The 14,553-nt window shown below is 36.7% G+C and overlaps 1 protein-coding gene across 1 annotated transcript in view; it reads left to right on the forward strand.

Annotated features, from left to right (window-relative positions):
• Positions 1-14,553, forward strand: part of LOC306858974 (synaptotagmin-7-like) — a 151,151-nt gene that overhangs the window by 46,355 nt on the left and 90,243 nt on the right. The window contains exon 2 of the mRNA XM_079399791.1: positions 751-854. Within this exon, the coding sequence (XP_079255917.1) occupies positions 751-854 (104 nt within the window). The remainder of the gene's footprint in view (positions 1-750; positions 855-14,553) is intronic.

The following is a 14,553-nucleotide window of genomic DNA, read 5'->3' on the forward strand; positions in this document are numbered from 1 at the left end:
TACTTTATATTCTTTTATTATAGGCTAAAGCATGTTTCTTCAGAATTTAGTTGAATTTTTATATAATTTTTTTTATAAAGCATGATCAAACATTCTACTTGAGACCATCTTTCACAAGCAATTATTTGTCATATTTCAATATTTAATTAATTTATTTATTTTTTACATTTTAGATTATTTTATTTTTTTAAACATGTTTCTTTAGAATTTTTCCTTGACCTTTCTCACTCATACTTTTTTCCCCCCAATTTTTTAGTTTTTATCAAGGTTCAAAGGTATAATTTGGTATGGTTTTTAGGATACACATGCCTAAGAAAGCTGTGAGTCACTTTGTCCTTCAGATGACACAACCGCTCATTTAAGCAGCATTTCATTTAGTTACAAATTTGTGCATGAACTGTTAAATATGTGCCCCCTTTGAAATGTTAAATGACCCCTTAAGCGTCGAAACAGCCTTGTGACATTTCTTAAAAAACTGAAAATATTTTCCTTGCTGTTTTGAAATATAAGCTTGGTCCTAGTGAGCTGCCTTGCTGTCTAAAGCAGCATCCTAACCAAGATGGATCCTCTCCAGTGACTGATTTGGAACACTCTATAGACAACAACACAAATAGCACCCTGCTCTCTCAATTGATTCCAATACTGTTTGACATTAGCATGTTGGTAAGCTATTAACATGACTCAAATGGAATAAACGTGTTAAGGAAAAGTTGCCAGCAGCTCTAATGTTAAGCACTTGTCTCTCCGCAGGTTCTTTGTCTCTGAGTGTGTTTCTGGTATCGGTGGGTTTAACGGTGTGTGTCGTGTGGCTGGTGGCGCTATGCGGGGTCTGTGGATGGTGCCAACGCAAACTGGTGAGTGATGTCATTTCCTGCACAACAGGGGGTTTAAAGTGTCTTAAACAGATGTGGTAATAGACATTCACATCTGTTAGTGTGTCAAATTGCATATCCTATCAGCTATGTAAGAGTTGATATGCTTTTATAGTGTGTTTTTATAGTGTCTTCAGTTTCACGGCTGTTTGTCTGTTACACTCCAACAGCAATCTACCAACATCTGAAAGACAGATGCATGTGCTCTGTTTCAAAACCTTGCAGGCTGACCATGTAGGCAACATTTAAAGGCATTGCGAGCATGATCCTAGCATTACCTAAGATTTTTTGCAAGTATGTCTTGTGGATGCAAGACATACTTGCATACAATGCAATCTCAGGATGCACTGCAACCAGCTCAATTAAAAAAAAAAAAGAATAGAGATTTAATGAATACAACATTTAATTAACCTCAGTTGTGTTGATAACTAATTCTTCTAATTAAATAATATAATTTAAAAAATAACTTTTTATTTGCATACATTACATTACTCTTCAAAAGTTTGGGATCAGTATGGTTTTTAATGTTTTTTTTTAAAGAAGTCTCTTATGCTCATCAAGGCTAATTTTATTTGATCAAAAATATAGAAAAAAACAATAATATTGTGAAATATTATTACAATTTAAAATAACAGTTTTCTGTTTTGATATACTTTAAAATATAATTTATTGATGTGATGCAAAGCTGAATTTTCATCAGCCATTGCTCCAGTCTTCAGTGTCACATGATCTTTCAGAAATCATTTTAATATTCACATTTTTTGTCAATGTTGGAAACAGTTGTGCTGCTTAATAATGGCTGCTGAAAATTCACAGAAACAAATTACATTGTAAAATATATTAAAATAGAAAGCTTATTTTAGATTGTAATAATTGTTCATAATATTTTTCTGTGTTTTTGATCAAGTAAATCAGCCTTGGTGAGCATGAGAGACTAAAAAAATTACAGACCCCAAACTTTTACACAGTAATGTATGCATTTACGTTAACTCCCAATTCTATTGGAATTCTGTTTCAGTTAGGACGCTGCCTTAGAAGACAGCTAGCTATTTAGGCAGCTCACAAGGCTCAGGAACAGAGCCATGATGTTATTAAGTTTGAAATGTAAACCTAGTACAGCTGTGTTGGGGGCTCAGTTATAAAACAGAAGAAAATAGGGAGTTGCCTTGGGGTCATCTGATTATTTTTGTTTGCCATTTCCACAAATTGGTGCTCTGCACACAAATAAATTGATGAAAAACTAAAAACGTAATGGAAGGATTTAAACGGCATATTGTTAGTATTGCAGGAGGAGGGGGTGTGGGCATGACATGCCCTCGTTTGTGTTTACATCAGACCTTCGTCCAGATTGCCTTTCAACAGTTGTAAATCTTATTTTCTGTCTGGATAATTAGCTGTTGAGTCTGTAGTTTTCTGTTCAGCCTCAGCATCTGCAAAACAAGATTTTCCATTCAACTCATGTAAAGCAATTCAGCGCAAGGCGGCCAAATGAGACTGAATTGTGAGGGAGGAAGAACGTGTTTTAAGGAAAAAGAATAATTATGATTTATATATAAACATGAAAATGTTATCCCCCCCCCCTTTTTTGATTAATAGCCAGTTGATAAATAGAATGCACAAACAAAATTAATCACCTGTGCTCAGTTTAATTGAATTACCCTCTTCCCGAAATAAACGGATCACCTATTACTCAAAATTAATTACCTTTAACACATTTAATGTGTCACTTGCTTTTTGCCTAGAAGAGTAGGTTTCTCAAGCATACGGGTTTTCCACTCGTCAGCTGAGAGGAGCAGTGCGTTTTGAGATGGTCAGCGCAGGCCAGACGGAGCAAGTGAAAGCGAGGAATGAGAGGAGGAGTGAGAGGCAGACGGGAAGACTGCAGGGTGGCTAAAAAGAGATTTCAAGCTTTAATTACACTCCGTAATGGCTTCCCCACCACGTGCCCGGCCTGCGGGCATCTACCGTCTTCATGTTATTACAATGAGGGATTACATACTCGCTTCTCATTTTATTTGCTCATGCTTTTCGTCCCATTTTCATTGCCATTTTCATACTTGGTATTTTTCAATCTAAACCAAATGTTGTTGTTCCCCCTCCTCTGTTTTCATACTGTACTAGGGTGTTTTTAATTGCTGTTTGGTGACCATAAAATGATTATCAAAATACATAGCTTTGTCATCAAAATATTAGTGTTTTCACAATAGAGCAGGGGTGCCCAAACTCGGTGCTGGAGGGCCAGTGTCCTTTAGAGTTTAGCTCCAACTTGCCTCAACACACCTGTCTGGAAGTTTCTAGGATGCCTAGTAAGAGCTTGATTAGCTGGTTCAGGTGTGTTTGATTGGAGTTGGAGCTTAACTCTGCAGGACACAGGCCCTCCAGGACCGAGTTTGGACATACCTGCAATAGAGCTTCTGGTGTGGACCAGGCCTGTCATCAGGGGTTAGTATGTGACAATGATTCTGCAAAACTTAGAGCTGTTATTAATGCAGCTAGAGATCTAATATTAGAGCTGTATATTAATGCAAAATGACATACGTGACTGATTTTTAGAAGTGTAAAGGCCATTGCACACTGAGTCCGAAATTTTCCCTATCAAAATGCATGCTACGGATGCGAAAACGCAGAAAATCAAGCCTGATTTTTTTTTGATGAACGAAAGTTTAGTAGGCAGTGTGCAAATGTGATTGACACAACGTGAGGTCGTATTTATTTTTTAACGTGCAAAAATTTCAGACGAAAATTTCGGACTCAGTGTGCAGTGACCTTTCAAGATTCAAGATTCAAGATTCAAGATTTTTATTTGTCACATATACAATTATACAGAGTATAACCAGCAGTGAAATGTAGGTCAGGTCCGCTGCAAGGACAGTGCAATTATAAAGTATACAAATATTAAGAAAAAGAAAAGTAGGAAAAAAATAAAATAAGATAAAATAAAGATAAAAAATATAAATATAAATGTGCAGGTCATTTACATTTTTATGCATTTAGCAGACACTTTTATCCAAAGCGACTTACATTGCATTCAAGTTACAGTTTTTACATTTTATCAGCTCTTGCTTTCCCTGGGAATCAAACCCATAACCTTGGCGCCATGCTCTACTATTTGAGCTACAGGAAAGCTGTATGTGTCAGTATGTTGTTGACTTAGATAATAATAAGAGGAATGTGCAAAAAGTTGTACAGGGTATGTAAATACCAGCAATATGAGGTAGAAAAAATTCTGAAGCTTATTGATATGGTGATATTTACATGGAGTCAGAGTTTCCGCTAGAAAAAAATGGTGCCGGTCAAAGTGACTGGCAGAGGTTTCGTTTTCCGAACATTTTGGTGATATGCCGGTCAAATATCGCCTCTTAATTAGTCAAGTTGAGGAAAACTGGAGGCAGGCTATGTAACTTAAAAAATGACATAATCAGGCCGTATAGAATGCAACGTTTATTAGCCTAACTTTCAAATAGACGGAAAAAAACATGAACGTCCGATTGGCGTCAATCAACGCCAATTGTTTTTACTATGGTTTCACATTCATAGTTTAACAAACCAATCCCCCTTCCCCACATAAAATATCTGAATAGTAGCCTATTGTTTTTACTCAAGCGAACTTAATTATACACTCTCAATATGTCTCATTTAACTGGTAACATTTAAATTGGCCACCGTGAAATGACTCCTTGTCAAATTAACTGGAACAAACAAATGACTAGGCCTATAACACTGTCATTTTAGGCTACTTTTTACGCTGTTTTGCAGTACTGAATTGTGCAGCTGCCGACTTAAAATCAAAACTTTCCAGAGTCTCTCCACAACTTGCAATGCGCAATGCGTAACCTTGTTCTCCGCAAGGCAACTTCGCTGCTTCGTCTTGATCCGATTCTGCAGCGAGAACCCCCTCTCTGCAGGAACACTCGAGACAGGGATTACACAGGCTATCTTGGCGAGCTTGGTCCACTCTGGATACATTTCGTTGAAATCACATATGAGAACTTCGCAGGCTGTGGAGAAATGCAATCCTCCATAGCCACGGAGCACTGTCATGACAGCGAGGGCATCATGTCGCAGGCTTATGGCATCGATAAGAGGAGCGCTGTCCGCAGACTCAATGCTTGTAAAATGGTAAATAATCCTTCTGATCGCTGGTTCTGCATATTCTTGAAGAGCTATAAGATAATGTAATAGGTGAGAACGATATTAGAATTATAGGCCTACAAAAGAATGCTGCGCTTATTATAAATAGACGTCTCACTCATTCGTTCGTTGTTTAGGTCTATATTACAGCCGTTTTAGGCGTGTGCTTTATTTGAAATGCAGCATGCGATGTTGTTTAATAACTTTCAAACGGTAGAGCCTGCTCCTTTATAACTTAGCCAAAGGTCGGTGTATTTTTGCTTTATACATTTTAGTCTTATTCTCAAATTCAGATTGTGTTAGGGGGGCGGGATTATTAGGCCATTTTAATCGGACAATTTGACTGGAGAGATTTAATTTTGTCGGACATTTCATTTTTTTCCGGCCAATGTCCGGCAATTACCGGACAACGGAAACCCTGCATGGAGTCATGTGATGTTATGACACAGAGTTAGAGTTTAGGAGCCTGATGGCCTGGGGGAAGAAGCTCCTTCTAAGTCTCTCAGTTTTTGCCATCAGGCTACGGAAGCGCTTACCAGATGGAAGCAAAGTGAATAAATGGTTACCAGGGTGATTAGAGTCCTTGATGATTTTAACAGCTCTACTTTTGCAGCGTTTGAGGTAGATGTCCTGCAGAGAGGGGAGAGCAGACCCTGAGATGCGCTCAGCTAAGCGCACAACTCTCTGTAGTGCTTCGGAGTCCTGATTGGAGCTGTTTCCATACCACACTGAGATGCAATACACTTTCTATGGTCCCTGAATAGAAAGTTTTCAGGATTGCTGGTGAGACCCTGAATTTCCTCAGCTGTCGCAGATGGTACAGACTTTGCCTGGCTTTCTTAACCTGTGTTTGGATGTGTGCAGTCCAAGTCAGGTTCTCGGAGATGTTTACACCGAGGTACTTGAAGTTGCTCACCCTCTCCACAGGGGTCCCACTGATCATAAGAGGAGTGTAGGGCTGCTGCTGTCTCTTCCTAAAGTCCATGATCAGCTCTTTAGTTTTGCTCACGTTCAGAGAGAGACAGTTGTCCTGGCACCATGATGTGAGTCTCTCTACCTCATCCAAGCATGCGGTCTCATCTTTGTTGGAGATGAGGCCCAGAACCACAGTATCATCAGCGAATTTGATAATAGATGTGGAGTTGTGAGAGGACACGCAGTCATGCGTGTAGAGAGAGTAGAGCAGGGGACTCAGGACACAGCCCTGTGGGGCTCCTATGTTCAGAGTGATGGAGTTTGAGGTGAACTGGCCAACTTTCACCACTTGAGGTCTGCCGGTGAGGAAGTCTTGAATCCAGTCACAGAGTGAGGAGTTTAGGCCGAGGTCTGTGAGTTTAGAAGCCAGCTTGATGGGGACTATAGTGTTGAAAGCTGAGCTATAGTCAATGAATAGCAGCCTTACATAATTCCCATTGTTGCTGTCCAAGTGTGTGAGGGAAGAGTGGAGGACGTGAGAGATGGCATCGTCAGTGGATCTATTTGGGCGATAGGCAAACTGAAGAGGGTCCAAAGTATCAGGTATGGAGGAGCAGATGTGGCTCTTTACAAGTCTCTCAAAAACCTTCATGACTATTGATGTGAGGGCAACTGGGCGATAGTCATTCAGGCAAGAGGGTTTATTGTTCTTTGGCACAAGGATAATGACAGATTTTTTAAATGCGGTGGGAACCACGGAGGTAGCAAGGGACTCATTAAAGATGGAAGTGAACAAACCAACGAGCTGATCGCGCAGGACCTCAGAACACGGCCGGTTATCCCATCAGGTCCGGCTGCTTTCCTGACGTTCACTTTCTTTAGTGCCCTCCGAACCTCATCCTCTGGCACAGTGATTACAGGATCATCGCTGCTCTGCCTGCTGCTTCCTGACGCACTGGACGGCAGAGCCGCCGCCGTTGCAATCGAAGCGGCCGAAGAAGGTGTTTAACTCGTCGGCCAGCAACGGATCTGCTCTCACCTCCGCGGAGGATTTGTTTCTGAAGGCACAGATGGTCCTCAGTCCCTGCCACATCCATCGAGAGTCATTGAGCTGGAAATGAGACTCAATTCTCTCTCTGTATCTGTGTTTAGCGGCTCTTACTGCGCGTTGGAGAGCATAGCATGATGCTTTGTACTCGCTCATATTCCCGGTCAGAAGAGCCTCATTGTAAGCTGCAGTGCGTGTGTTAACCGCAGCACGGATTGTTCTGTCCACCCACGGTTTCTGATTGGAGAATGTCCTTATCTTTATTGTATCTGTAGCTTGCTCGGTTAGCGTGTTTACAAAGCTTAATGCTACATCCGTGAACTCGCTGACGTCAGATGAACTCGCCCGGAACATGTCCCAGTCGACGTCATCAAGAGCCGCCTGCAGCATAGCCTCTGAGTGGGAGGACCAGCGCGTCACTACTCTCTGCACCGGAGGATCCTGAACGAGCCTTTGTTTGTATCCCGGTGTTAGATAAATGGCTGCATGGTCCGATTTGCCAAAAGCCGGTAGTGAGCGGGCTTTGTAGGCATTCTTGAACTGAGTGTAGCAGTGATCCAGTGTGTTTGGTCCTCTAGTTGGACAGGATATATGTTGATAAAAGTTCGGCATGACCTGCTTGAGGTTGGCTTTGTTAAAGTCCCCTGCGATGATAAAGACAGCGTCAGGATGTTTGTTGATGTAGCCGCTGAGCACATCGTGAAGTTTAGACAAAGCCAGGCCAGTGTCTGCCTGTGGTGGAATGTACACAGCAGTGACAATGATCGATGAAAACTGATTGCATTCTGATGCAATATCTCCATTCTGTCGCATTCTGATGGAACGCGACAGAATGGAGATATTCCTGGGATCACACAATTTCTTGTTAATCATGAAACACACTCCTCCACCCCTCGATTTACCGGCCTCTGCTGTTCTGTCCGTCCGAAAAACAGAGAAGTTCTCACTTGGCATTACAGCAGTGTCCGGGACCATGGACGAAAGCCACGTTTCTGACAAACAAAGGATGTTGCAGTCCCTTATGTCCCGTTGGAAACTAATCCTGGCTCTAAGATTGTCCATCTTATTCTCCAAGGATTGGACATTTGCGAGCAGAATGCTCAGGAGTTGGAGGACTGTGAGCCCTTTTCCGGAGTCTATCTCGAATCCCAGCGCGTTTCCCGCGGTGTTTCTTGATCCGTCGCCTCGGGGGGTTGTTGTTCGTCTCCGCGTTCCGAACAATCTCCAGAGGCCATGAAGGATTCCTGGATAAAGTGTCCTGGAACAGGTTAGTGTAGCGGTTTCCAATGTCCAAAAGTGTTTCTATGTTGTAGGTGATCAGTGCCGACATGGAATGTGTAAAAAGAGAAAGTAAAAGTAAGTAAAAAAGTAAGTTAAATCAAAATCTCAGCGGAGCGGCCTGAACAGCGTCCGAACACAGTGGCGCCATTTTGTAGACCCTAAATCTCATAAAAAAACTGGGGGTCTCTTTAACTTAAGTGCGTTTCTTTACACACAATGGTCGACAGTGGAAATGAATGTCTATCATTTTCTGTGCTGGAAATTACTTTATTTGACATATTTGGAATAAATTGTCTCATTTGTCTTCCTAAAGTTAATTTCTTTGCTAGAATTATATATTCTAATAACACACTTTTTGCATAATTTGACTTTTACAGCTTTCATATTTCATCTACACTGTAAAAAAGTGATAAGTAGAATTAACTTAAAAAATTGAGGAAACCCGTTGCCTTAAAATTGTCAGGTTCACTTATTTTTTTAAATTATTATTTACTTGATAATTTTAAGGCAACAGGTTCCCTCAATTTTTTTAAGTTAAGTCAACTTATCACTTTTTACAGTGTAGTCTCTTTAGTAAACAAGTTAAATGTCATATTATTTGTTATAATTTTTTTTATATTTTAAGATTGAAAGTCTAAGAAAAACAATACAGTCTAAAAGTAATATTTTAAAAGTAGGAAAAAAAATTTATGTTTCTGTTTTGAATGTGATTGTTTGTTTTAGTATGGTTTATATATTGTTATAAAATGTAATATTTTGAATTAGTTTTTATTTTCATATTTTGTTTTTATTTTAATTTGTGTGCCATTTTTTTATTAGTTTTTGTCTTTTATAGTTCTACTTTTTTTCTATTTACTCTTATTTCAATTTCAATTTTGTTTTTTTTAGTTCTTGAACTTAAATGTTTTATTTCATAAAATATATTTCATAATATAGTTTTTTTTAGTTACCAAGACAATAATTATTATTTTTTTTTAAATTGTAAAATAAATAAATAATAATAATAATAATAATATGTTAGTTTTAATAAAACTAAAAGTCCTGCAGAAGAAACACCCAATTACACTGAAAAAAAAAAAAAAAGTAAATACTACAAACAAAATGTAATTTCTACATTAAATAATTTAGGCAAGAATTAAAAAAAATTAAAGTAAATTCTATATTAGTAATCAATTTAAGCTTGTAGAAATAAAAATTTGAACTTAAGTATATTTTACTTGGAATTGTTTATGTTTACAAGGAGTCTTTAAGTAAATATCAAAGTCATGATCCGGTTGTTCCCATCATGCACTTAGGCATGAATAATTAATATAAGGTTAACTCTTTTGCTGTTTTTAAGATGTATTTACAATGTTTTATGGTTGTTAGGTTTAGTAACTTACTGTTTTGTGACATCTGGAGTTGATTTTCTACTCAAAATGACCCATTCATACTCAAACACCATCCACTGATTTTCACCGTCATTGTGTACCAAGTATTGAGGTCACTGTGTTCATAGGGGTCATAACTCTATTGAGTGGACATATTATCTTAAAGGGATAACAAGCTGTCTACTTGCCTACTTTAATAGCATGGTTTTTTCCCAGTGCTACATCGTTTGAATAAATTTTAGAGGCCATGACAGAGTGAAATGCACTTAAGTATTGCAGATTTAACTTAAAATAATTAAGTAAAAATTACTCATCAAACTCTAACTGGCCATGTTAAATTTACTTATTTCCTTTGCTAATTTTACCTAACTTAGTTATTAAGTATATTTTACTTAATTCAATACTTACATTTTACTTAATTTATGTCTGCAAAAACTTGCAAAATAAAAATTAAGTAAATCTTATTGTTTTTTTTTTCAGTGATACCTTGCTTAAAGAAAATTAAGTTTGTTTTAGGGCCATTAACCATTTTTGTTTTTTGAATGGAGACATTATTTTCGTGATAATTAAGCACGTTCACAGCAAACTTTCATTATCTAAATGCATCCAGATGCTTTGCTTTTGAGTTTTTATAATTACCATTATTAATGGAAAAAGGATTTTTTATTCAAATCCGCAAAATTAAAGGCATTACAAAGGTACTTTATAAATTCTACATCTTATTTATTTATTTATTGACACATTACACTGATTTATTTATTACAATAATAAATAATTGACACATTTTTTGCATGACAATAAAGAGAATTTGTGGGTAACGTATTTAAGTAAATAATATCATAATATCATAATAATTGTTTTCAGAATTCCTTGTTTCAAGCAAATAGTCATTGATGAGTCAACATCAGCCCTGAGTCGCCCTTTTACAAACAGACTTTGATTGTTGCAGAAAATAAGGATTAGTGTTGTTGTTTTAATTAAAGCTTCTGTGGTCAGTCTTTTGATCAGCAGCAGCAGCAGAACAATAGATTCTTAATGAGTGAATGAGCCGTGATGTGTTATGTAAGGCTGCACAGCGAGAGTCTCCCTGGCCTTTATGTTTCTCATACCTCATACTGCCACGCCGCAGGGCTCACTAATGATTCGTATGTTTTTTGCCCACAACACCCCATGCTCTGCTCCGCTCTGCATCGACAGACTGCCTGCTTTCTCCTTCTCCTCCCAAATGTATTTGACAGAGCTGGGCGGTTTCAGGTCAAGACTACAGAGGTTCTCTCTGTCTGATCCGGTTCTGACTCTGAACAGAGGGGATCTGGAGAATGTTGAGAGATGAGAGAGCAGCGTGTTGAAGTGTATGGAAAGCTCGCTGAAGTTGATGTCTTGTATCTGCTAGAATGATTTTATTTCTTATCAAATGCTGTACATTCATACTGTAAAAGGTCTGTTTAGATCTATCTATCCATCTGTCCGTCTGTCTATCTGTCTGTCTGTCTATCTATCTGTCTGTCTATCTATCCGTCTGTCTGTCTGTCTATACGTCTGTCTGTCTATCTATCTATCTACCTATTTATCCGTCTGTCTGTCTGTCTGTCTGTCAAAGCAGAGGAATGCAGATGGGGTGAGGAGATCTGAGGATGCAGCTCTCTCTTTTTGCTCCTAACACATGAGGAAGAGCTGGATCTGCTGTGAGACCACCTGTGAAAGATCTCTTTCTCGTACAGACCGTCTCGCTCTCTCTATCAGCCGATGATGTCATATTTCCCCATGCTCATTCGCCTTTCTTTTGTGATTGTGAATTCTGTTTGAAAACCCATTCCTACTCTGCCTTTGCTGTTTTTCCTCTCTATTTTTTCTTTCCCTTTGCTCCCCCCCCCCCCCCAACTCTTGACAGCGTACTGTATGCCTGTCAGACATCTACACTCGCATTTCTTATCTTAAACAATTGTGTCTGTGTGAGAGGAGGTGCGAGAAGTATGCTTTATTACTTTAATCATATAATCATACTTAAAAATTTTTTTTTACATTTTATTGGACCAAAACAGAAACTTAATATCAATTGTCAGAAACAAATAACAATAATATATTAAAATGTAATATATTAAAATCATAATCTCTAAAATGATAAAATACCCTAATTTATGAAACTAAGATATGGATTTTAAGATTTAATTGTTTTTATACTTGTTCATTTCAATAAGCAAAAGTCAGCTGTACAGCCAGCTTTGATTTATTTTACAGTCTCTCTCAGCATGGTCTTTGTTTTAACTTTGTATTAAAGTAGTATCGCTGGATGTGAAGTTGACTCAGTGTTAATGAGCAGGGTAATATGCATGAGTCCAGCTATTCTTCATTCATTTTAATTGTATGTTCTTCATGTAAATTGACCTTACACTGGCAGAACTACACACCAAGCAATTTTCAGTACTGCTTGAACTTTTGTTATTTCAAAAGCCAAAGGGCTTTCAAAGGCAAAAGTGGTAAGTTACTGTCATGTTGCGTCTGGAGCGAGGAGACACGGAGATATCCAATTCAGAGTTTTATTTAAATTCCAACAACACGGACCGTGGAGCTTGGGAGATGGACGAACAATGGGAGACAGGGAGACACAGGGCTTAAGAACACTAGGAAATCAACGAGGAACAGGTGTGGACAAATTAAACAGGGCTGGAGACAAATGAACTAATGATGACAAACGAGGACAGGAACAGGAAGGCCAAATATGGGCACGAGAGGAGGGGGAAACAAGACAGGACTGACAGTTACAGTGCATCTCTCATGGATGTATAACCATAGTTTTTAAATTAGCAAATATTTGTATTTAATTTATATACTGTATATTTTATTTTTGGTGTATTTTATGGCATCTTCAAATTTTATTTTATGGGCCATGGTGGAAGAACACATTAAATTATATTCAAATTTGATTAATATTTATTTTTGTTTGTTTTTCTCTTTTAATGTTAATAATTTATCTAAATTTCATTTCAATTTGATTTTTCATTAGATTTTTTTTTTTATATATTAAATATTGTAAATATTTAATAATAATTTAATGTTTAAATGAAATCTTATAAAATTAATACAAATTAAATTAAATTTAATTTAATTAATTAATTTAATTTGACTATTAATATTTATATGTAAACCAGGGTTGTTATAGTAAAAACCATTGAAAACATTTTCATTACTTAAAACAAACATTAACTAAAAAATAAAAATAAATAAATGCATTTCACCTTGTTGCAAAGCAACAAAAAGCAACATTATCTCATTTTCATTTAGTTTAACTTGCACTAAAAATAGGTAAAACTAAAATAAACAATCTAAACCTTTTTTATGACAAAACATGCAACAAAATTAGTACAATTTTAACTTAAAATTAACAGAGAATATAAAATATATATATATATATATATATATATATATATATATATATATATATATATATATATATAAATAATAATTCATAGTGTGTCAAAGATGCTAACAGTTGACTGCGTTTTACATATCTGGAAAAAACTAGTCATAATTAGTCAAAATGAATGTTTTGTTTTGTTGTTGCAAAATTCTGACTGTTGAATTTCTTTTACTAAATTCCTTTTTCTGTCATTCCAATTCAAATTCTGTTTCCACTTCCTGTGGGGCGTGGCACGATTTCCACTTCCAGCTCATGTCTCCTATGCGAATGAGCATGCTTGTGTCGCGAATCACAAGATGTTTGTACCGGTGTATGAACACACTTGTTTCACTTCCTCTTTTGTTACCATTCATTACATGGGTAGACAGATCACGGCATGTTGGCAGGTGGCGTAATTTAAATGCTGGAAACTGGCAGCCTACTGCTGCGCACGGGCCAAGACGCTGCTCTTTCTTCCTCCAGTTCAGATAATTTATCATCTCTTACACAACCGCTGGCAGCTGATGGCTTTCAGAGGACTTTGTAATGAATACTCCACCTGCAGAATCGCTTTGAGATGGATTGGCCAATCAAGAGATGGTGGGGAGGAGTGCATCTTTGACAGACAGGAAATGATGTAATTAGCCTATATGCAATTGGTTGCATCGATCAGTAGAGTTGTCTCCGTTGTCTGCCAATAGCACGACTGTTTGCATATGGAGCATTATTGAAGTGTGTGAGTGTTTTCTCAAGCTGAACTGTAGTCCTTTGTCTTCAATGTCCATTGAAACAAAGCTTTTCAGTTTTAGAGCTAATTATGCATTGAATGAGTGTTTACAAAGTATTTGGCCACATTTGCCTTCGTCTCTAATGTTTCCCAGACATTTTCCTACCTAGACAGTGTTCCTAGGCATCACAGGCACATTCAAGAGTTCATAATTAGTCAAAATAAATTTTATTTCATGGGTCATGGTGGAAGGGCACTTTATTGCTTTATTGCACTTTGTATTATACATATTTAATATTTATATTTAATATTTAATATTTTATTTTATATAATTTATTTATATATATATATATATATATATATATATATATATATATATATATATATATATATATATATATATAAATATTTTTTGGTAAACTAGAGTTATTATTAACTAAAACATTTCCGTTACTTGAAATAAACATTAACATTATTTGACCACTTTAGCTTAGACTCTTTTATAATAATAATAATAATAATAATTATTATTATTATTATTTTAAACATTTTCTTATCTATATATTGTCCCAGATGTCTATTTTATTTAGATTTTTATATTATGGGTCATGGTGGAGGAGCACTTCATTGCTCTAATTTATTCAATAAATGATACCATAAAAGATATATATAAAAGATATATCAAATCAAGTTATTAAAATGATTTTTTCTTTTTTCTAATAATTATTTTAATATTAATATTTATCTGTAAACCAGAGTTATTATAGTTAGTTGTTAGTATAAATATATAATTAAAACAATTTCCTTACTTA

This window comes from Barbus barbus (genome assembly GCF_936440315.1).
Source record: "Barbus barbus genome assembly, chromosome: 1".
Taxonomy (NCBI): domain Eukaryota; kingdom Metazoa; phylum Chordata; class Actinopteri; order Cypriniformes; family Cyprinidae; genus Barbus; species Barbus barbus.